The sequence below is a fragment of the Manis pentadactyla genome, chromosome 14 (assembly GCF_030020395.1).
Source record: "Manis pentadactyla isolate mManPen7 chromosome 14, mManPen7.hap1, whole genome shotgun sequence".
Classification (NCBI taxonomy): Eukaryota; Metazoa; Chordata; class Mammalia; order Pholidota; family Manidae; genus Manis; species Manis pentadactyla.
This window is the reverse complement of record NC_080032.1, coordinates 4,435,525-4,459,092: the sequence shown is the minus strand read 5'-3', so window position 1 is coordinate 4,459,092 and position 23,568 is coordinate 4,435,525. Positions and strand designations below refer to the sequence as shown.

Genomic DNA, 23,568 nt, shown 5'->3' with positions numbered 1-23,568 from the left:
CAGCAGGCACCTGTGGTGCTGCTTAGCTAGACTGCTTTGTGGGTCACTTTGTTTAAACAGGACATGGAAGGTATTTCAGTGACAATTCCTTTGGCCCTTTGGCTTCTCACCACTTCAAAACCTTTCTCTTTGTAGCTCTGGATTTACTGGACAAAATGTTGACATTCAACCCTCACAAGAGGATTGAGGTAGAACAGGCTCTGGCCCACCCATATCTGGAGCAGTATTATGACCCAAGTGATGAGGTAAGACCCTGGCTCCTGGCTGTGTCAGCATCAGGCCAACCAGGAGGGGCCCAGTTGTCATGCTTAGATTGTCCTGAGGTGTACATGGTGCCATACCTGTTCCTCCCAAAGAGCCCACACTATCTAAGAAAACTTCATCCAGGCCACCTACAGCAGGAGTAGGGCTGGAGAAATGGGTGGATAAAGAGGAGCATGAATGAAGATGAGGTCCCAGGCAGGAGACTTGTCATTGTCTGTAGCAAGAATAGACACCTGGACCACAGTGTCCATGCAGAGAGCAGAAAGGAGGTTCTCTGCCCCTTGGGGAGGGCATTGCAGAAGGAAGAAGGTCAGGTGGGTCAGTGGCTCAGTGACTTCACGTCTGGTGCGCTCCCTGGAGGTGGCACAAGCCTGTTGTGGTAGGAAACAAGGGGCCCTGCGGTGGGTGTGGCAGGTCTCCAGAGCATGCTGGACGTCCAAGTAAAGGTGCTGTGTGTCCTGTTCTCTCCAGGAAAGTCCCAAGCCCTGCTGATCCGGTTCCTCTGGGGCTTCAGTTTCTACTTTATTCTCTGGAAGATAACAGAGAAAAATGCAATATGACCCTCAGGTTGGATCTTCTAGTTAAGGCTCATATTCATAGACAGCAAGCTTCACACTCCTCTATTTTAAGAAGGAGAACCAAGTGGAATGTGTTAAAATTAAAGGGGAAAATGGAAGAGGAAAGGAAAAACTATAAAAGCAAAAAGCTGATAAATGAGAGAGCGAGAAGAAATTCCAAAGAGGAAGTGTTTATTACTCAGCTTCCTCTGTCCACCTCTTTCCCCTCCCCTCGAAAACAATTACAGCAGCTCACAAAGATGCCTGAACTTAGTAACAGGTAAATAGGTGAGAGTATAAGGTTTGGGGCTCTTACTGGCCTTGTGAGCTGGTACGGTGCCCCAAGCCAAGTGGGGTTTGGGAGAATTAGAAGGATGTAAGGTGTGGGACATCCAGTATGTTCCCACATAGAGCCTGCCTTCAGGGAAGGCTCACTGCTTGTTTCTCTCTCATGTTCTCATGTACATGAATCCTTTCCCCCTTTAAAGAGGACAGAGCTTAGTGTGGCTGAGAACTGGGCCTGCCAGTAACTGGTAGGCATCCACTGATAGACAGCTGGCACCATCATCAGGTTAGTTCTGTAAGTAACACTGCATTAGCCTGAGGGTACTTAAAAACCAAAATGTAAATAATACTAACTCATTGCATTTTTTGTCTTTGAGTATATATGGGGGTTCTTTGACTTAGATAGTTTAAATATGTACTTAAGTAGCTTTCTGATTATAGAGTATACTGAAGAATGAAAATGAGAACTTGCAGAAAAGCATAAGATCACTTTGTATACTTGTTACACAGTTGTTAAAATTTTGGATTATCTCCTTCCCAATCCTACATCCCTGTATCTGAATTTTTTAAATAGGTTTAATTTTGTTCAACACCAAGTATGGACATTTTTCCATGATACTTATCTTCTTGCAGCTTCATTTTTAATAGCTCCCTAATATTTCTTCATTTAGATTCTGTAACATATTCAATCGAGTGTGTTTATTTGAGTATCATGAGTTTGATTACACAAACATATCACCATCAACCACACAATAGCAAATTTCTGTTATTTCAACATTTAGTGCCTTAAAACATTGAAAATTACTCTGGGATTAGTGATAAATTCGGAACATTTGGAATGGATTCTGTTGTTCCTCTGCCCGTTACTGAGCTTGTGAGAAGTGGGCTTTCCAGAGCGTGAGCCACGTGCCTACAGCTTGTAGCCCTCGGTTTCAGTAGACGGCAGTCCTGGGTATAAATTTCAGAATCTAAGCCGTAAGTTATTTTATGAATCAGTAAATGACCATCTTAACCATAACAACTTTTGTCTACTAAATGCTTGTTTTCTCTTAAAGCCCATCGCTGAAGCACCATTCAAGTTTGACATGGAATTGGATGACTTGCCCAAGGAAAAGCTCAAAGAACTCATATTTGAAGAGACTGCTAGATTCCAGCCAGGATACAGATCTTAAATTCGTCAGGTACCTGGACTTTTAACCATACAATAAACCCTAGCAAGAGAGAAAATATAAATTCAGTGTTACTAAAAAGAAAGAGGGATGTCCAAGGGCATGCATGGAAGGAAATTTTGTGAACTTAAGTTGTGGACAGTGTGGTGTGGTGGTGGACAATGCAGTGATATTCGTAAGATTTTTTTTTTTAAGTGGTTAAGGAAAGGAAGTGCAGATCTTGATTTTAGAGAAGGTATGGAAAGAGGAGAGAGTGAGGCTTGTGTTGGGACTCTGTAGAAAGTGAGCACGAAGTAAAGAATGATGACCAGGGGCTGAAGCACTTGCTGGGGGCATGCTTTGGACAGAGCGGCTTGGGAGAGGCCAGTGGTGTCCTGGGCAGGTAGAGTTTCTGGTGCAGAGCGCAGACAGGTGACCACGGAGGTGAACCTGGAGACCCGCGAGTGGAGTTAGGAAAGGGCAGATTCTGCAGTGGTGCGCGCGCGTTCATTAGCTGGATCTCTAGTCCAGTCTCTCCTGCCATTGGAGTCTGGAGGTGATGGGTCAGGCTGAGGGGTACATCACCCAGGCTTAAAGCAGAAGCTGCTCAAGGTATTTCCAGCAGATGGCATGTAACCAGTCAGAATGCATTTGGAGGACTGGGGGACAAGGAGAGTATGGGCTTGCCTGCAGATTAGAGACCGCAGCAAGCTATTCCTGGGCTCCTGCTGAAGGAGCAAAAGGGAAAATGGTGTTAGCTTCATAAGCACAAGGAGGGGTGCCAGTGCCCACTGACCTGCAGCCACTGGAGCATCACCACTGCTGAGGAGGTGTCTCAGGGGCCCCAAAAAAGCCATGTGTCACTAGAAGCAGGAAAAAAAAGGAGGAAACGTGGCTTTTCTTGTCAGTGCCTGCCATTGGCAAGATCTCATCAAAAGCCAGGCACCAAGGAAGTCAAGCAGTGCAGGTGACAGGCTTCCCGCTCCATCTTTAAGAGCAGGGGACAAGGGAAGGATAGAAAGGATTGGAGAACAGACTTGGCTGGCTCAGCCTCAGAGGGCTGTGAAAGCTGGACAGGGACTGGGGACTAGGAGGGCATTGGCTCTTCTCGTTTGGGGGACAAAAAATGGTACTTTCAGAGAAAGTCAGACACCATAGCAAGAAAGGTTGGAGGAGAAGACCTGAGTAGGAGATGAGCTCAGAACAAATCTGTGAGCTTCCAAACCGAAAGGCTGTAGGCTTGGACTAGGGCTGTGCCGGCAAGCAGTGAATTCAGGTGAGCGGAGGGAAGGCAAAGGTCCGAAAGGCTCTCGTTTGCTGAGCCTCGCAACTGGGCTGGGGAGGGAGCCCAGAGCCCTTGGTTAGGCTGGTGTTGGCACTAGACATGGCCTGGAAGACGCACTCAAAGCAAGGGACATGTGGAAGAAGCACGTGCTTATGGGGTAGTGGGCACACTCCAGTAAAACAAGGGAATCGTCTGGGATGCTAGCAGGGAGCTGAGGAGGACAGTCTAGCAAGAGTTGGATTCATCTATTTTTCATGCCCATGGGTGTGGCAATCTGTTGAAGCATTTGTTGCACTAAGTGAACAAAGGTAAGGTCACTTGCATACAGAAGGTTAGTCCGCAGGGCCCAAACCTTTCACACCTTAACACGTGTCCCTTGGGGCTTCCTTCCTGGCCCCTTTGCTTGGAGTTCCAAGTGGGAGCAATTGTCTGCCTCTCCAAAAGCCTGCTCTCCCTTCCCTGTGTCTGTACAAGGTTAGAACGGCTGCTGCCAGGTTTTGTAAATAAAGTTTTCTCTGACTCTTTGCAGAACAGGTTTGCTGACCCCTGGCCTCTAAGATTGAGCTAAGCAAGTTTTGTTGCTTTTCTTCTGTCACAATCCCTTTAACAGGTCATTTTCCTGAAGCTGGTGGGTAGCCTCCGTTTTTCCCCATTTTTTTCCTTGAGTTTACACATACTGCACACTTACTCTGGGCTAGGCACATATGTGGTAGATACCCCAGATGAGCAGAACAAACAAGACCTGAACCCAGATTCGAAGGAGCTCACAGTTTAGTAGTAGACAAATAGAAACATAACTATCATGCACATTTTTAGTGTCAAAGAGCATCTGGGGTTGACATAATCGTCATTTTCATCATTCACTTGATCACCATTGAGTACTTACCAGTGCTAGGTAGGAGAGAAGCAACGATGAATAAGACCCAGGCTTTGCCTTCCAGCAGTTTGATGGCCAGGTAGGGAGTCAGGCTCAGTGCCGTGGGTGCTGGGCTGGGGTGTTTACAGCCCTGGAGACCAAGGAGGGACGGCATTGTGGAGCGCTGGTCGGGGCAGGGCTCAGCAGTGCAGAGCCAGCCACGTCAGTCAGGCTGCGGGGAAGCCCCAGCTTTCCAAGGAGCTCATCTCTTCCTCACAGGCAGTTTCAGGTCCTGAAGCCTCAGGGCAGGTGACTCTGGAGCAGCCAGTATTTCAGAGGACCGGAGAGAGCAGGGACCATGGGACAACTGGCCAGGCCACTGGAGGAGAAGGGCAGTGCTGCAGTCACTGGGGAGACCAAAGGCGAGGGTGCCCCTGCACTGCACATGGGGCTGCTGACGAGATGCCTCCTGAAGTCCTAGTTAGCAGACAGGTCTGGGGACCCCCCCAGTTCTGAGTCTAGGACTGGGGCTTGTTACCAGTGGAGAGAGAGGGGTGGCATTGCTTTATGTTTAGTTCACTTTCTCCAGGGGCACAGAAGGCACAGTACCTGCTTACAGACTGATTTTTTTTTCCAGCAATTTTTAAGTGACAATTTTCAGTTGTTCTGAAAAATTGTGTTTTACAGCAGACTCCCATGTTCCTACCATCTAGATTGAGTGATTAACATCTTAACTACACCTGCATTTTCACGTGTCTATCCATTTGTTCCTTCATCTACCCATCAGTCCATCATATTTATGTCATACATTTCAAAAGATGTTGCCAGCCTCTAGACTGATTGTAAGCTAGTTGTCTAGAATATAAAGGTGAATCCAGAGGAAGGGGGAGCTGGGAGCTTTCATCAGACTCTGGGTCATGTTCTTTCATAAACATTTCATGTTGATCACAGCAGCATTCTCGGACGTCAGCACAGAGCCCATGTTTATTATGATTGAGGAGACAAAATGTGTGTCTTTAAGCATTTTGCTGAAAATTGTGCATCAGTGGCAAAACCAGGCAAGGCCCAGGTCCCTTAGACCAAGAATTCCATTTTCTTGTAAGCTCACCACACTGCCTTTGAGTAGATTTTCACCCTGGAAAAGGTCTGCGAACTCATTCCCAGTGCTCCAGAGCATTGTTACTGAGCTCTCAGCCTCCACCCAAGAGATGAGAAGCTAGAGATCGGAGAGCCTGGGAGGGGAAAGTGCTGTAACATACTGGGGCATTGGAGAAAGGTGATGCTGACTGCCCGGCCACAGTAGGAAAGAACTGGAAAACATGCACACAACACAGATCACAGCCTTGGGGGACTCCTTTGGTGGAGGGGACAGCAAAGACTCTTCCAAAGAAGCCCCAGGTGTCCCCTACTTGCAGGGGGTTACAGGCATTACTGATGTCAGGTACAGGCAGCCCTGAGTGGTATTAAAAGGGTGAAGTATGTTCATTATGATTAAAGGAGGTCAGTTTTAGAAATGGCCTAAGAGTTCAGAGGGGGTGTGAATGTAGTTAATACTTTGTGACAAGCTTTTTGTTCCGGGCTCAGAACCTCATCCTTCCCAGACCACCCACCTCCTTAGTTGTCTTCCCTGAGAGGTTGGGGAGGTAGGTGCCTTTCCAACAAATCCACTTGTTGGTGAATTTTCTCAGATTTATGGATTACTAGGAGCATTAACTTCTTGTTCCTTTTGGTTTCATTAAAAATAATAGTAATTTAGGGAAGTTTTTAATTTCCCTGCCAGCAGTAAGTTTGGCTGAAGTTCAAAACAGCATATACATCTCAATGGAGGTCATTTTCCATCACTGAGCCAGTCTCCCCCATCACACAGTTGGGCCATAACACCCATCCTTCCTGCACTGATTTTTGAATGGTAGACAAAAGCCACCTGTCTGAAAGTGCTTTGTGAAAACAGCAAACATTTCACACACTAAGTCTCCAAAAGGGAAGACTTGTTTCGTTTGTATTTTGACATACTTGGTTACCTCCCGGCCATCTCAGCCATGCTTCCTTATCAGAACCAAGAACATAGAACATGATCTGAGTGGTAAGGTTTTCACTTCTCCAAGGATTGTACAAAACTAATAGGAATTTAGGGGTGCAGCTAATTCACTGCATACAATGGACACCTTCTGAAAAATGCGGTTCATGTGTGTCCCACCCCCTAGCAGTCTGGTTCAACAAGCCTTCCAGGGCATTCTGACACTCATGAGAATTACTCGCTTATAAATGGCTAGAGTGTATTTGATTTAGAGTATAATTTTCCCCAATAAATTAGAGATGTTAGGATAATGAAGGGAAAATGCTCTTTCATAGTGTGACAGTCTTGGTGGACCTCTTGCAAGCAGCCCATATATAGATAGCTGAAAAGCCGGGTAGACCCTGTCAGGTGCAGAAAATGAGTGAAGGTTGCCACCTGCTGCCTTTCAGGGTGCTGTCTTGAAAGCTTGGTAGGAAAATAGCTGTCAGATCAACTGATCTGGGTGCTCAGATCCATTTCCTGCCTGTGGGAATCATGCCTCAGCGCTGTCCCTTTCCAGAATTCAGGCCCACCAATCTCACGCTTCCACCCAGCACTTTGTTTTGCTTATCCTGTTTTGTCACCATCTGAGAAAATGTGAGCATTACTAAAAACACACTTCATGGATTTTGGCTTACTGGTCATCAGAGCGAGAGACTTGCTAAGGATGGGTGAAGGCAGAAGAATTGTTGCATATGCACGTATTATTTTGCAGAGCTCTAAGTTCTGGGTCTGCCTGTTGGAGTGGAGGGTGAGGGTATCACACGGTTAATGGAAGGCACCTGGAAGCACTGAGCTCCCCCGCCGTACGTGGTGCGTCTTCCCCACAAGGGGATGTCCTCTGGGACGGGTCTAAGGAGAGGGGTCTGCAGAGTGAAGGCAGGGCCCCACCCCGTCAGAACTGCCCTGCGTTCCACATGCTCATGTGGTTCCAAGTGAGATGACCTTTTGCAGGAGCATTTTTTCCTTTTTTTTTTTTTTTTTTTTCACTTCATTTTTCCTAATCTTGCCATTGGTGGTATTGTAATGTGGTTCATTCTTTTCACTTGTCCATCTTCCTAATGCTACTGATGATGATGTAACGTGGTTCACTCCTAACGCATAGGTTTGTTTGTTTTTCAATAGGACAAGGGCTCAGAGGACTGGACGTGCTCAGACTTCGATGTTCTCCCCAGTTCTTGACCCTGGTCCTGTCTCCAGCCCGTCTTGGCTTATCCACCTTGACTCCTGTGAGCCATTTGCAGGGGCGGTTTCTGGTAGTTGTGGCTTCTATGCTTTCAAAGAATTCCTCCAGTCCAGAGAACTGTTCCTGGCACCCCCGTGTGTCACCCACCGGTGACCTGTGGCAGTATGTACTCCCAGAGCACCTGCTGCTTACTGTTGCTTTAGTCACTAACCGCTTTCTGGTTTGAAAGATGCAGTGGTTCCTCCCTCCTGAACCCTTTCCCATGTGACGCCCACTGACCCATGCAGTCACCAGGGGGAGTTCTTTCCAAGTTCTCTCATCACTGGCATGTCACTTTATGATAGGGAAGGCTGCTACCTAGGGCACTTTAAGTCAGTGACAGCCCCTTACTTGCACTTCGCCCTTTCACCATAACTGGTTGCCCAGAGTGGGCCTTGTGGACACACCTGGGATGGCGTTGCAGCCTTTTGCAAGTGCTCCAGTCTGGGGAATCTTCAGAGAACTTGTCAGCCTCCTTTGTCAAATCACATTAGTCACTAACATTTAAGGTATGTGCTCTGCCCAGCTTTTTAAAAAGTCAGTCATTTTTTTAAATAAAAGGAAGAAATACTGCAATTACCATCTGTAGATTTACTATGGTTACTTGTACCATTTATGGAGGTGTAACACATTTGTCAAAATGTGTTATATGCAGTACTGAGTATTTGCAAGATTCAGTAAAAAGATTTAAAATGGCAGCTTCACTCAGGATTTAGTGAGAGAAGTACAAAGGTCACAGCAGGCCCGATGTCACAGCAGAGCCCTGTGCACAGGTACATGTGTGTACCCTGAGCCTCTTCATGTGGTGGGCACATTCAGTGTGGCCACATTCAATGCCTGCAGACTTAGCAGAGAGGAACCCTGCGTCTTTAAATGAGAAAGTGTACAATTCTTTTCCCTCCTACAGCATGTCAGCATCTCAAGTTCATTTTCCACCTACAATATAAGAGTTTGTAATAAAGCCTTCATGAGCTCATGACATGAGGCACTGTTCTGTCGTCAAGCGCTCCACAATGCTTGATACTGCTGAGCTGAGACCATCAGAAAAACTAGCACTGAGTCATGTTCAGAGCTCTATCCCCTCTCTCCTTGATCTCTTTAAGTATTTGTTCCCGCCACTGTGCACTGTGGCATTGACTTGGTGTTCTGTCCCAGTGCGGTGCCTCCTCTTGACTCCCCCACTGCTCTGTGTGGTGAGAAACTTGCCTTGTTCAGTAATTACTGTACCCTCGCATGACTGTTACAGCTTTCTGTGCGGAGATGACTGTCCAAGTGCCACATGCCTATGACTGAAACTAAAAATCTATTGTTACCTCTGAGTTGTGTTCCACGGAAAATGCTATCCAGCAGATCACTTAGGAAAAGTAATTCTATTTTTAGCTTTTCATTTCTCAGCTGTCCTTTTTTTTCATGTTTGATTTTTGACAGCAATGGAGAATGGGTTATCTAAAGATTGCCTGCTAATATGAACAGAAATGCACTTGTAATTCATGGAAATAAATGTACATCTTCTATCTTCATACTCATGCTAAGATTTGGTGGTGATTTCCTTTGGATCAGCTTGTCCAAATGGACGGTCAGGTTTGGTTTGTGTTTAGCAGGGAGATGCCCACAGGCCTCCCCTTCCCAGCTGGGCACTGCCCCTGTGCTGCCAGTTTACCTAAGATGGTTTAGAAAGCATTTCAGTGGGGTCCTTTTTCCCCTTTGCACAGCAGAGAATCAATTTGGACACACGCATTCCTTTATTCAAATCAAGAGGCCTAAAATAGTATGTCAAACTCTGAAGAAGCCCACATGTCTCAGGTTGAATTCTCTGGTTCTTTATAAGGAGGTCCTGCCTGTGAGCCCCAGAGCTGCTTCTGGGCACACTAGAAAGCCGGGAGGGGGCCGCCCAGCATCACTTCGCCCCATGCCCCTTCCAGGGTCCCAGTGCCCACAGTGCATGGGCTGAAGAAGGACGGCTGACTCCTCAGAAGTCAGGGCCACCTGTATATCCTTCCCTACAGCCCATGATTTTCACCTCCATGCACAGAGCTGCCATGTGAAGGTCCACACAGCATGGACATGATACAGAGATTTGACTGTCACTTGGTACATTAATAAGTTTCAGTTTTACTCTGTTTCTTTGTACTTTTTAAGTGGAATGTTAGTATTATTGTTAGTCCTCTAGATAGAAAGCCATAGCCTTGGTTACTAATATCTGGGGACTATGGGCTTTTCCCATCCCCTTTGCTGGTATCGTGGTCAGATTGGCATGTAACCACTAACCTCATTCTAGACTCACCAGAGCCATGAAGTTGTGTGCTGTTTATTAATCACACCAAGGCTCAGTTCAGCAGGTTAGAGGATTGTCATACCCAAGGTACCGGCTATTATGTGTGATGGACTCATCATTTGGACCTTCTTTCATCTCTAAAAATGTACGATTAGGTCATGTAAATTCATTCTGATGGTACCAAATGCCTACACTATTAGTATGCTCGGATAAGTTTTCAGACTAATGGCTTTTTTGGGGGTCTAAAATGTAAGCAAAAAATTCCTGTTGGAACATTCCAATCCTTTGGTTTAGTATAAAACAAAATACCTAACAAGACAGTGGAATGGATTTGAGGGAACTCATGGCGACTGTGCTGACACAAGTCTTCAAAGCTGATAGAGGCACACAGACCATTTTGCTGCATAGGCAAAAGAATGTGATTGTGTTTGTGAGCAGTACACAGTGTGTGGTGTGTTCACAGAAATTCCTCCTGCTGCAGGCCTAGGTGATGCGTGCAGAGGGACCTGTCAGCTTTCAGGAGCCACAAGAGACGCCTAGGTGGATGTCTCTGAGGCGTCACACAGGCATATTCCCCACACCATGTGCCAAGTCATATTCAGGCCGTCCAGAGTAGACTGTTCTACCTTTATTTGCTTATATGTTAATATGGTTTTTAAACTGGTAACTTTTATATAGAATGGTAACAGTATGTTAATACACACATACATATGCTCACATGCTTTGGGTCCTTCCGTAATACTTTTATATTTGTAAATCAATGTTTTGGAGCAATCCCAAGTTTAAGGGAAATATTTTTGTAAATGTAGTGGCTTTGAAGAGCTGAGCAATCCTTTTGCTTACACATTTTTAAAGCATTTGTGCTTTAAAATTGTTCTGCTGGGGTTTGAAATACGATACTCCTATAGTGCAGATGAGAAGCATGTAACAGTAGAATAAATGTGTGGTTTCTCTCACTGTAATCCCGCCCAGCATAGTGGATCAAAACGCCTGGGACTCCAGAGGGACTCGTCCGCGGTTGCGCGGTCCCGTCTTTGTGCTGTGTACCCACAGAGGGCGCTCGAGAGAGCAATGGAACCGCTTTGTGTCTGCTTCGTACTCTTGGTGCCTTCTTGGTATTGTGCCCCAAAACTCTCGGCATAGATTATTTAGTATGATGGTAGGTTTAAAAAAAATGTCAAAGGAGGATTTTATTAAGAATCTGAATGTTTTATTCATTATATTGTTACAGTTTAACATTTATTTGTGATTTGGTTAATCTGTATAAAAACTGTAAGTAGAAAGGTTTATATTTCATCTTAATTCTTTGGATGTTGTAAACGTACTTTTTAAAAGATGGATTATTTGAATGTTTATGGCACCTGACTTGTAAAAAAAGAAAACTACAAAAAATATTAGAATCATTAAATTGTGTCCCTTTGTTACCAAAATAGCATAGTACTGTGCATGTATGACTTAACTGGAATTCCGTATGTGAAAATATGAAATTGCCTAGTCCTTCATTACAGTGTTTCCCAAATAAGTGTGTCTTCTGATTCGACTTCGCTTACAATGACCAGTGATAGAGCCGCAAGTACCGCCCTGGAGCTCAGGGGGATGTCAGTGCTCCGTCCGGTTTTCTGGGTGGTTCTTCAGTCCTTTGGTTGCCGAGAGGGAAGACGGCAGTGCTAGGAGGCCTGACGGAGTCCTGGGTGCATCTCTTCTCCTCTTCTGAGACTTAAAAATATTTTTCAGCAGCTCCACTGCTGGGGCAGCTGTCATTAGCAGCCTCCTTTTTCAGACTAAAAGGTCGTGAGTATATTAGAGACTCTTGATTGGTTCTTGTCAGTGTTGGGCTTCATACAACGACTTACTTACAAGACAAAAATATTAGAAATGTTTCTGGTATGTTGGTATAGAAAGAGCATGTAGGCTTTGAGCCCATCAGTCTGGGTTCAAAACCTGCCCTCTGCTCATACCTACAGCTGGCTTTGGGCCCGCCTGGTACTGCTCTGTGCTTAAGTCTGTGCTCTGGACCTGAAGCCGCAGAGTGGAACCATTATGTTTGTCTTGCATGTGGTGAAGATGATAAAAATATTTTTAAGTCTCTGGCATAATACCTCAAAACAAATAGTAAATAGCAAATCTTCATAAATGCCTTTTCCTTTGTTTTTAATTTGTTTGTTGCAGGGTGGCACTAAAATACCTGCTCACTGAAAGAACTGCAGTCAGTTAATCTGAGAGGGGAAATAGAACAAAACTTTTCCCCAGGGCATGAGTTGATGCCACCTGACCTGGAGCTGCTCCTGGGTGTTTGAAACACTCATGGGAGGATTGCCTTTGCTTTCCATTTTAGAGATTGACTCTTTTCGTTATTGTCCCATCCTTTATAAAGCAACTTGAAATAATCTCTCCCTTATTAGACACGGTAGTCTAGTAATATTTTTTCCATTTAATATGAGCCTGCTTTAGCGGTAGCGCAGCCATTCCAGTTGGCAGGGTCTTGGCTGGCCTGGTTCACTGTATTTAATCAGAACCAAAGTGTTCAGAGCTGACCTGTAACTACAGGGCAGCCCTCTGAGAGGAACAGAAGCCAAATCCAGCTCACAGTGTGTACAGATCCGGCAGGAGTGAGGTGCAGACGCCCCTGAAGCCCCGAGTGTGGGTGTTGGGGAAGGGTGTCTCCGCAGCAGAGCAGTGAAGGGACAGGTGTCTGTGGAGGACAAGCTCCGCCCTGTGTGGTCTGAGGAGGGGGGACTGGGTGCCAGGGGATGGTAGAGCTGGGTCTCACGGGGTGGGGGATCACTGGGCACGGGACATGAGAGGCCCTCTCTCTGAGAAGTGCCACGGACAGCTCAAGACAGAAGTCTTTCCAGGTGGAGAGGAGGAAGTGGAGGGTGGTGATGACCCATGACTTGCACCTTCAGGTGAAGTGGGAAGCAGCCTGTGTCGAGAGGAAGTAAGACAGAAGCTGAAGTGCAATGCCCCCCACTGGGGGGGCCTGAGGCCATCCCCCTGAGCCTCATCAGGTGCCAGCCTGGGGCAAGGACGTTTCTCGGGCAGCATCACTGGGTGGCTGGGCTAACAGGCCCAAGGGGACTGGGAGAGACCGCGAGGTGGTAGACCAGGACCAAGAGGGCCACGCGCAGGCCTGGAAGGGGTGCCGGTGTCCAGGCTCCACCGCTGCAGTGCGCACGCTGGGGAGACGCAGAGACACCCGGCCCGGCTGGGCTCTTTGGAAATGGAGCTCTTGGCGTGACGGCTGAGCGAGCGTGGAGAGCAGAACGTTCTCAGGGCCGGCCAGGGAGCTGAGGCCAGCACTCGGCCTTGCCGCCCTCAGGGACACGGACAGGGAATGAGGGCAGCCGTGGCGAGGAGCGGGAGGGAAGAGACTTACCTGCTCTCGGTTGCCGGTCACCCAGTGGAAGAACGGATCACGTGAGTTTCCTTGGCTGGGCTTCACGCTGACTTAATGATTGGTTCTCAGCAAACTACCCACCATACCTGGTGACAGTCTCTGGCCCCCGAGGAAATGACTAAAGTTTCGGTTCTGGGGGGAAGGAGAAAGCTCTCAGCCACAGGAGACCAGGGAGACCTGCATCCCAGAGCTTTGTGACAGCAGTGTTTCTGTGTGGGGCCACAAATGCGTGCCTTTAAAGGCTGAATGTGAACAACAGTAATTCTCATCTAAAAGCAAAGTTCTGTCTCTTGAGAGACCGTCTGGGTTGTCATCGCCTCCCCTGAAGGCCAGCCACTGTGCTGTGTGCACACACAAGAGGAGCCTCCTTAGTGTGAAATAAGAACATTTATAATCACCAGTGCCTGGAGAAATGTGTTCCTGTTGCTCCCTTTCATCCTCCGTTTCCTAATTTCTGCCTAAAATTGAGTCAGTCGAGTCTGTTTGCTATATCATGGCATCTCGCATTTGTCGGTTGGGCGTGGAGACGCTGTTCCACCAGCGCCCCTCAAAGCCTGCCGCTGGGGCCTGGCTGAGTGGCTTCTGGACAGCAGCCTGGGATGTGCCGCGCTGCGTCCAAGGAAACCCAGCCTTCTCATCTCGATGCCCAGAAACCACGCTGTGGGCCCTGGGCTTGGGGAAGAACCGCCAGGGAATAAAAATATTAGGTATTAGGTAAGGGGAGCACCTGACTGGGAATGGGAAGGATTTCCCTTTAGTGTCTTGCCAAAGGAGTGGGGCAGTCAGTTCCTCCTTTTTCAGTAGGACCGAAAAGTGACAGAAGCCTGTCGTCAGCTGTGGAAATGGTGGGGGGACCGGAGAGGGCACCTCTATGGCGGGAAGCAGGGCCACCGAGCTGACCGTGGGCCCCCCTCACCACTCCCAGAAACCCGTGCCTCTTTTCCCTCCTCAGCCGCAGGGAGTGCTAGTTCCTTCCCAGAGTGGCCACTACTTCCACACCGAGTAACCTCTTCCCGTGATCGTGAAAGATGGGGTTTCTGAGGCTAAATCAGCCACTCGGGGAGGAACAGGCACCAGTGCCAGACCACAGGGAGGGGGGCGGCAAAGCCAGTGCTGATGTCGAAAGAATTGTGTGTTTGATCCTGAAGGTCTTTGCTACCTATACATACCCCACACAGCAGCACTTTCTCAAATTTTCAAGTATTTGTATCAGTGCCCTGTCATGAAATGAAATCAGCCAGAGCTCACCAGCTACGAATATACGCAAGCGTAGGGCTGCGGGAACCCCTTTGTCCTCCCACAGGGGGCATGACGTTTCTGCCCTAGAGGAACCAAAAAGAAACTGAAAGAGCAAGTGCCACAGAAGATGGCTTAAAACAAAGCCACAGGTGGCTTAACTCGTCTGTCAACGTCTGCGATGGGCCGGGGTGGGGCAGCAGCGGGGCCCTCACGGTAGGTGGGGTGAGGTCATCCTGGCTGCAAAATGCAGGGACCAGACCATCGGAGAAGTGGTGCAGGTAAAGGGGATGGGGCCGCAGCAGAACGTAAAGGCAGAGGTGCTGGGGCCCCGCGTGTGGTAAGCGTTGCTGCTAGACGGGCTGCCCTCGCCCAGACGGTTAAACGACCCGCAGGGGAGCCAGGCGCCAAATGACTAGTCAGAAGACAAACATGCCGAGTGCCTGGCGGAGAACAATTTTAGGAACTGGAGGCACTGACCGCCGCGGCATTAGAAAAGGCGGTGCTGCTGCGGGATGGAGAAGCAGCAGGCCCACTCGGCTTTGGTTGTGTGCTGGACCAACACAGGTTTCCACAAGGAGAGCTGACCTGTCGGTGGTGGCCTCCCCTAGCGACCCTGCTCTGGAAATAACACCGCGGGGGTAGTGCCGGTAAATCTGCCCCCAGAAAGCGGGCGCGGTGCCTGGGGCGGGAGCACAGCGCGAGGAGAGGTTACAGGAGGGGCCAGGCTGTCGAGTCCCCTCCCGGAGAGGATAAATAGCTACACCTTGCAATGCACAATTTGAGGGAAATCAGAAGGAACAAAAAAGGCAGATGATGTCAAGGTAGAAAAGAAAGCGGGACGCCTCAGCGCTCGCAGATGGAGGCAGCGATCCAGAGCCGCCATGATGGGTGTGGTGGGCACGCAGGGGCTGTGGGGCTGCACCAGGCTGCGCGTGCACCCCCTCGCGCCCCTTTGTTGCTCATGTTTCCCACATGCTGCAGACACAGGTGCGTGTCTGTGCAAGCCCCCCATCCTGGTTCAGGAACACGCCGTCAAGGTAGGACGCCTGTCTCGCCTGAGGTTATCAGCCCGGGACAAGTTCACTTTGGTTTCAGTCACCGAAAAATGACAACGGAACCTTGTGGATAAAAGCGTTTATACCCAGCTTTATTCTCATGGTGGCAGGTTAAGCGCTAGAATCCCGTCTGCCCCTTGGCAAGTCTGCATGCAGCACCCCAGTCTGTGCCGCCAGGCCACTCTACAGCCCCCGCGGTCCTGGGGGGAGCTCTTTAAATAGACCCCTTAATAGTCCCTTGCCAACACGTGCGCAGAGTCTGCGCCTGCGCGCACTGCACGTGCGCAGTGGGCGAGCAGACCAGGGTCCGGTGAGAATCCTGGCCACGGAACTTCCGTTTTCACTACAGAGGCCCACCTGAGATCAGAGGACGCAGGTCTCCGCAGACCAAGGAGTCGGACAGGAAGGCACACACCCCCAGCCACCCTGAGTGGCTGCGGAACTGTTGACCAGCCCGTCTTGGTGCCAGTGCTGGCAACGCGATCCACTGCCCCAGCGAGATGCCCGGAGGAGCCCGGGCTGTCAGCGAGGGAGTCCCAAACTTGGCCCCGCTGCTCAGTAGTAGCTCAGGGCCATCTGGGCTCACGGTCTCCGCTGGTGACACTCGGCGGACAGCACCCGCAGCAGGCCCCACCCCGCGTCCGCTGCCCTCCCATGCTGACGTTTCCTTTCCGCTGGTGATTGTTGATTCAGCTTTGTGTTTCCCTTTAACTTGGCGGGGCAGGTGTGCCCTTCTGGTTCTGGAGGCCACGTCAGGACCCCGAGGGAGCCCTCCGCTCTGGTCCTTGGCACCAACCACGTCGTGGCCTCCATCCTGCCTGGACAGCAGCCCCAGTCCTGAGGCATCGGGTTGCAGGGGTCTCCCGTGTGGCAGGCCCTAGCCTCATCCCACCCACTGCTCCAGCGGCTGATCCACGCCCTTTAGAATCAGCCCTGAGGCGGATTCGCAGCACAGGTGTCAGAACAAACAGGAGGTTGAAGGAAAGGCCTGTGGCGGCAGGGAGCGGAGAGCAGAGGTTCCCCACTGCCCGCAGTGAGAGCCCTGCCCACCATGGCAGCCCCCTCCTCGGGCTGACCTGATGAGAACTGTGCCCAGGACCCCCAGATTCTGGTAGCACTCCTGGTACCCTGGACTTTCTAAAGTGCAATTGACAGGTTTGTCAACAGGTTTAATACTTTGCATGACTTTGGGAGCTGAAGAAGGGAAATCATTAAAACTAGAAAACATTTCACGGAAGATACCGTTGTCGGACATCAAGTGGGGGCTGCTCATTGTTGCTGAATTCCAGGTCATTTCTGCCCACAAAAGTCACTTTATCTGTTCCCACTGATGCACAAAAAGGAGGCCTTGGGCTGAATTTACACTCCATTCAGCCCCCCAGGCCTCTGTAATTTTCGCATTGAACTTGGAAAGCAAACCTTCCCTCTGTCAGCATCCTCTTGGGCTGGGGAGCCCGTGTCTCCCTGATGGTGGTTCGCCACCCACCTCGGTCACTTCCTGACCCGGAGTCCCGCCGGAGCCCCTCTCCACTAGGGCTGGCCACTCAGCCCCTCTGACTCATATCCTTATTATTTTAGTAGGCTGTTTTTAGTGGTTTTAGATTTACAGAGTAACTGAGCAGAGAGCACAGTTCCAGCTGCCCCTCCCCTCGGCACACTCCCCCCTGCCCCCCACCCACCTCCGGCAACCACTGATCTTTTTACTGTCTCCATAGTTTGGCCTTTTCCGGAATGTTATGTAGTGGGAAATCTACAGAATGTAGCCGTTTCAGACTGGCCTTGTTAGAAAAAGCATAAAACCTAAATGTGACTTATTCCTACCAGGAGGTTTAAACGTTTTAGCAGTAAAGTATTGACAAAAGGCCACGTGGTAAAATATATGCCAGGAAGTTGCTCAGGCTGGGAGTTGGGAGGTGGGGCTGGGGGGAATTGACAAGGAGCGGGTGTACCTATTTGGGAAAAGAAAGAAGTTTTAAACCAGCCAAAAAATTAAAATAAATGTAAAGGAAAGCCTCACATGGATATAACTTGCTTAGGCGACGTCCAGGAAAGGATGTGAACCCTGTAGTTCTCAGCCAATGAGGAACCAGGGGAGGGACTCGCGTGCCAGGGAATAAATTACTTGCACCCAGTGCCCCAGGTGTGCCTGCCCACAGGACACCCGATCCTGCAAGACCGTCATTAGAGCCTCGCTCCGCTGTTCTCTGTCTGCCTGTCCGCTTACTGAATTTGGACCGGTGTGTTTCTCAGAATTTGGGGGCTCGTCCGGGATCCTCTTGCCCTTGCGAGGTGGGGGCCCACGCGGGGCGGGAAGACGCGTCCCCCCCGGCTTCGGGCGGCCCGCCCTGCCTGGGCGTCTAACCTTCGCCCGGAAGCCGAGGGGAGACCCGGGACTGCTGTGCGGAGACAGCGTGACCGACGCCCGGGAGAAAACGAGGCGCCGCGACGACCAGGCAACCTCGTGCACCAGGCAAGGCAGGGAAGGTGGCCGTGAGCGCTGCCCCGGGGGTCGGGCGCCTCCCGGGGTCGGGTGTGTGCGGCTGGGACGCGTCCGAGATGCTAAGCGAGTCGAGTCCCGACCCGCGGTCCATCTCCCGCCAGGGAAACGGCCGGGGATGGACGGAGGGGATCCTGGGTGTGTGCAAGGAGCCTCCGTCACGGGGGGCCGGGTACGCAGGGGGCTCGGACACAGGGACCTCCTGAGAGGTGGGAAGTACAGGTTCTAGGCCCGGGGAACCAGGGAAGGGAGCCGGCTGAGCTCCCCTGAAAGCCCCCCAGAGAGCCTGCTGGGGTGAAGGTCGCGGCACTGGGGGGCCGCCCCCTGTACCAGGGTCAAGGACTAACAGAAGACGATCAAATGTTGCTGTTTTGTCTAAAGAGCCGATCCGTAACCCGTCGGTGTTCCGGCCGCCCTCTGGCTCGGGTGAAGCCCGGCTCCGCCAGGCTGTAGGTGCTGCGAGTGACGCAGCCCCCAGCCCACCCGAGGACGGGGCCCGCGCCCTCTGCCGGTCACCCAGGGCGCTCCCCGTATTCCCCTCGCTGCCGGAGAAGGGAAGGCCGAGCAGCAGGGAGAGACCCCCCAGGACGGCTCTGGGCTCCCTCCCCCTTATAATCGTCAGGCTGGGACCCGAGGGGAACAAAGCAGGGGAGATCAGGCAGGAGACCCAGATTCATCTGCGAGCCGGGGGCCTTTGGCCCCTACCAGGCCCCCTACAACCCCTTATTCGAACCTTAGAAAGGAATTAGGACAATGTAAGAAGGACTTAGAGAGTTTCCCCCTTCCTTCCGGGGGGTCCGCCAGAACCCCCAGATGTTTCCACTGAGAGAGGTCCCACTGGGACAAGGGGAAACTGAGTTTGTGGAAGCCCCCCTCACCGCTACTGAGGTGAGAATTTTCAAGAAGGAAATGAAACCATTGTCAGAAGACCCCCTTGGCCTAGCGGACCAACTAGATCAATTCCTGGGACCTAATGTAGAGCCTTGGACTTCGCGGCTATCCGTCGTGAATGCCCTGTTCCCGGGTGAGGAGAGGGGGTGACCAGGAGAGCTGCTGTGTTTGCTTGGGAACAAGAACGCCCCCCGGGCCAGGGTGTCCAGCCAGCAGAGCAAAGTCCCCAGTGCAGGTCCTGGGTGGGATGATGACGATCAGGGGATGGAACTGGAATGCAGGATCTTCGAGGGAAAATCCGACAGGGAATCGGAACTGGCCCCAAGATCTCAAACTTTTATTAAGGCGTTTGAAGTGCAACAGGAGAAGGAAGAGACCCCAGCTGCGTTTTTACAGAGACCCTGGATCACCTGAGGAAGTATTCAGGACGTGACCCAGAAAATCAGGTAGAACAGAGTCTTTTAAAGGTTAATTTTATAACTAAAGGTTGAGCAGAAATTGCTAAGAAATTACAAAAATTAGATGAATGGAATGAGGAACCTATTGAGGGAATTGTTGAGAGCAGCTCAGAAAGTGTTTGCTGAAAGAGGAAGAGGGGCTCGAAGCTTGTTCTCCGAATTGTCAGAGGGAGAGCCAGGCCCTGTCCCGTGGGCCCCGGGGTACTGCAGACTCCGGGGCAGTTAAAGCGACCGCTGGTCCCCGCCCCCGTCCGCTCTCCTGGCGTCAGAGAGGCCGTTTCACTTTGTTACTGTTGAACGAGGTTCCGCTGTAGGGGTTTTGACCCAAACCTAGGGAGGAGAGAAACATCCGGTGGCCTTCATGCCTGAACTGTCGGGCCCTGTCTCTCGACGACGGCCTGAGTGCATCCAGGCCGTCGCAGCTGCGGCCTTCCTGGTAGAAGAGAGCAGGAAATCGGCTGTTGGAGGAACCCTCTGGTCAGCGCTTCTCACCAGGTCCGGGCCGTGCTTAATCAGTGGGCTGCGCGCTGGCAAACAGATTCTTAAATTTTAAAATACAAAACCATTCTACCTGAAAAGACGGCCTGATCCTAACCCCAGATGCCTGCCTCAACCCGACCCGCTTCCTGCTGCAGGGGAGGCTGAAGGCCAATCAGAATTGAGCCACAGCTGCCTGGACCTCATGGAATATCAGACTAAAGTCAGGCCTGATTTAAGGGAAACACCTCTACTAGGTGGGGCGAGGAAGCTGTTTATAGACGGGTCCTCCCGGGTGCAGAGGGCAAACGACATAATGGCTGTGGCGTCATTAATGAGACCAATTATCCATCTGTGAAAAGGGGAGATTACCCAATAATTGGTCAGCCCAAACCTGTGAGTTGTTTACCTTTAATCAGCCTTAAAATTACTTTCAGATGAGGGCATGATTTACAGACTCCAAATATGCCTATGGAGTGGCCCATACCTTTGGAAAAATTTAGACAAAAAAAGGCCAAAGAAAAGGAACTAATTCATGGGTGTCTTGCCAATGGGTTTCAGCCCCAGGCAAGTTCGCTATGGATTCCATGTGACCAAAGAAATTGACAGCAAAATGTTTTTGGGGTGAAAGGGTTATACCCAACTTTATTTCCAGGTGGCAGGTCAGTCACTAGAATCCGTCCACTCAGAGTAAGTCTGTATGCAGCAAGCCGGTGTCTGCCTCTGGGCCTCTCTGCCTGCACAGCCGTCCTCTGGGCCTCTCTGCCTGCACAGCCATCCTCTGGGCCTCTCTGCACAGTCGTCCCGCACAGCCGTCCTCTGGGCCTCTGTCCTCTGCTCTGCTCTCCTTCAGCCTTGCAGCCCTGCCACCATGTTGCTCCCAGAGCACCGGGCGGAGCTCTTTTTATAGAGTCAACAGCCATGTATTGCCCACAGGTGTGCAGTGAGCTGGTCAACCAGGGCCAGGTGAGAATCCTGGCCACAGGAACTCTCATTTTATCCACAGTGGGGAATTAATCAAGGAGGTTCTGGAATATCTCTTAATTCATCTGAAGTATCTATCATGCATGTGAATGGTCACTAGAAAGGAAATTCTTTTGAAGCAACAGGTAATAGAAGTGCTGATGTAGCTGCTAAAGAGGCTGCATTGGAAGATGAAATTAGACTTTAGAGTCTCACTCCTAATATCCCTAAAATTTCCTTGATCCCAGAGTTTTCCAAAAAAAAAAAGAAATTAAGCTACAGGAGGTGGGGCATCTGGAGATGAGAAAGGGTGGTGGACTTTACCATTTACCAGATGGGACAGAAATGATCGGCCGACCTATTGTAAGAGCTGATGAACATGTCACACAGAGGGAGCCGCTGGGGTCCCCAGGCAAGGTGTGACGCTTTGCTAAAGGTTTATGGGTGTGCTAGTATTTACACCATTGCTAAACAGGTTTGTAGGAGTTGCATAATGTGCTAAAGAATTAACAAAAAGAGTATGAGAAAGACAGACCTGGAGGGAGACCCCCAGGAATAAGACCCCTCCACAGTATCCAGATTGACTTTCCGGGATGCCAAAGTGGGAAGGCTTAAATATTTGTGATTGTTGACCCTCCCGCTGAATGGGTAGAAGCCCACCCATTAACAACAGCAATGGCAGGATCAGTAATAAAAGTACTTTTAGAGCAAGTAATTCCTAGGTTTGGGTTAATGGAAAATGTTGACTCAGACAACTGGAGTCATTCTACTTAGGAAGTGCTGCGGGGCATGAAGGTGCTCCGGGCACAGTGGGGTTCCCAGACTCCTTGCATCCACCATCCTTTGGAAAGGTAGAAAAATGAGTCAGACTCTCAGAAGAAACATTTAACCAAATTAATACTAGAAACCAAGTTGCCTTGGACTAAATGTCTTCCTGTTAGCACTCGTAAGGATTAGAACTGCTCCCGAAAGGATTTAGGACTTTCCCCTTGTGAGTTATTATATGGGCTGCCATACATGGGGAGGGCAGCGGACTTGCCCACTGTGGAAACAAAGGATCAATTTCTACGCGGACATGTGCTGGTCGTGGCTTCTACCTAATCTTCTCTCAGGCTGGAAGGACTCCTCGCCCAGACGCCCCCACCTGAGCCCTTCGCTCACTGCTTCCAGCCCGGGGACCTGGTGTTGGTAAAGTCCTGGAAAGAAGATCAACTCCAGCCCAGCTGGGAAGGCCCCCTACCCATGCTCCTGACCACGGAAAACGCAGTGAGGACGGCTGAAGAGGGCTGGACTCATTACACCAGAAAAAAGAAACTGACGGAGGGATCTGGGGACACAACAGAGAATTGGCAGGTGTCCCAGGTGACTAACCAACGCTTAAAGCCAAAACTAAAAAGAACCTAAAAATGTTAACTTTTTTCTTTCTAACTCTATATTTTACAGACAAGTCTCAAGGAGCCCTAGAATGGGAAGGAACTCCTGGTTATCCCATCAAGCTGGTCACCAATATCACAAAGCCATCAGGCCCCAAACCATCAGGCTTGATGCGTGTCAGGTTCTCCCGTGGGGTGACCTGAATGGCCAAGGACAGCTTCCGGAGGTAGTAAGCGCCTCTGTCCTGAATGGACGCATGTTGACAAAGTGAACAGGCAGATGGGCCCCGTGTCCAGGGTGGAGCAGTGCCTGGTGGACTGCCCAGTTTCAAGGGTGCACGGCCCCTCATGCAGCAGGGAAACCTTTAACAGGAAAGCCCTGCGTGGCTGCAGGCATTCCGCCTGAGACTTGCCAGGACAGGCAGCGTAAGCCCCTCTTGTTAACCACACATAATCCTTGAGACTTAGGCTCAGACCCTGTGATTGCTCCTCGTGTTTATGGACTCAGTGCAGATGTCACTGAATAGATGCCGTGGGAGGGTTTGGTCTTAATTTAATCAAAGACAAGACTTCACCCACAGTGATCACCCCCAATCCTGAGGGAGATAATGAGCCAGAGCTTCCCTGTAATGACCCTAAACTAGTTACTGAAACAGAGGTAAGGGATGTGTAACAGACTCTTGAAATTGAGACAGGTTATGGAGACACCAATACCTGGGTAGAATGGGTCAAATTTTCAGTACTCGCTCTGAACAAAAGCGATTGCTACGCATGTGCTGCAGGACAGCCACAGATGCAGGTGGTCCCGCTCCCTCTCGGCTGGGGCACAGCCCCCACTGGGGTGAACTGCACATTGGCCCTACGTCAGGACAAGGACGCTTGGGGAGATGGGACCTGCAAGGGCTTGTCTCCACTCCTTCCTGCACTAAAGAAGTCAGCCCCGAGGGCAACCCCCTCCTTTTCCATAGGGACGATGAATCACTCCTCATGCCTCTCTAGGCAAGGGGAAGGTTTCACAACTCCTGTGGGGAACTTGCTAACTTGTACCCGCGTCCTAAATGTCTCTAAAGAGGGCAACTTCTCGAAATCACCCATCCCCGAGCAGATGTTTGATGGTACCATGGAGAGAAACCTGCACGACTCGTTGTGGTCCGTCTGGGCTGGGACTTGCGCTTCGGTCCAGCTGTCTGCTCCACTTACCCTGGCAATTCTCTCCACACCCAACGGGAAAAAACACTTCATAGAAATCGCAGAACATTACAAGGAT

The 23,568-nt window shown here is 50.2% G+C and overlaps 1 protein-coding gene and 1 long non-coding RNA gene across 2 annotated transcripts in view; both read left to right on the top strand.

Annotated features, from left to right (window-relative positions):
- MAPK1 (mitogen-activated protein kinase 1) overlaps positions 1–9,196 on the top strand; it is a 122,510-nt gene extending 113,314 nt beyond the window's left edge. Inside the window, exons 7-9 of the mRNA XM_057491339.1 lie at positions 136–245; positions 2,162–2,287; positions 7,577–9,196. Of these exons, the coding sequence (XP_057347322.1) occupies positions 136–245; positions 2,162–2,278 (227 nt within the window). The 3' untranslated portion in view covers positions 2,279–2,287; positions 7,577–9,196. The remainder of the gene's footprint in view (positions 1–135; positions 246–2,161; positions 2,288–7,576) is intronic.
- Positions 9,197–14,787: 5,591 nt separating this feature from the next.
- On the top strand, positions 14,788–23,304 carry LOC130680660 (uncharacterized). The gene is made up of 2 exons (XR_008993701.1): positions 14,788–17,879; positions 22,041–23,304. It is a non-coding gene; the product is annotated as an uncharacterized LOC130680660 (long non-coding RNA).
- The last annotated feature ends 264 nt before the right edge of the window (positions 23,305–23,568 follow it).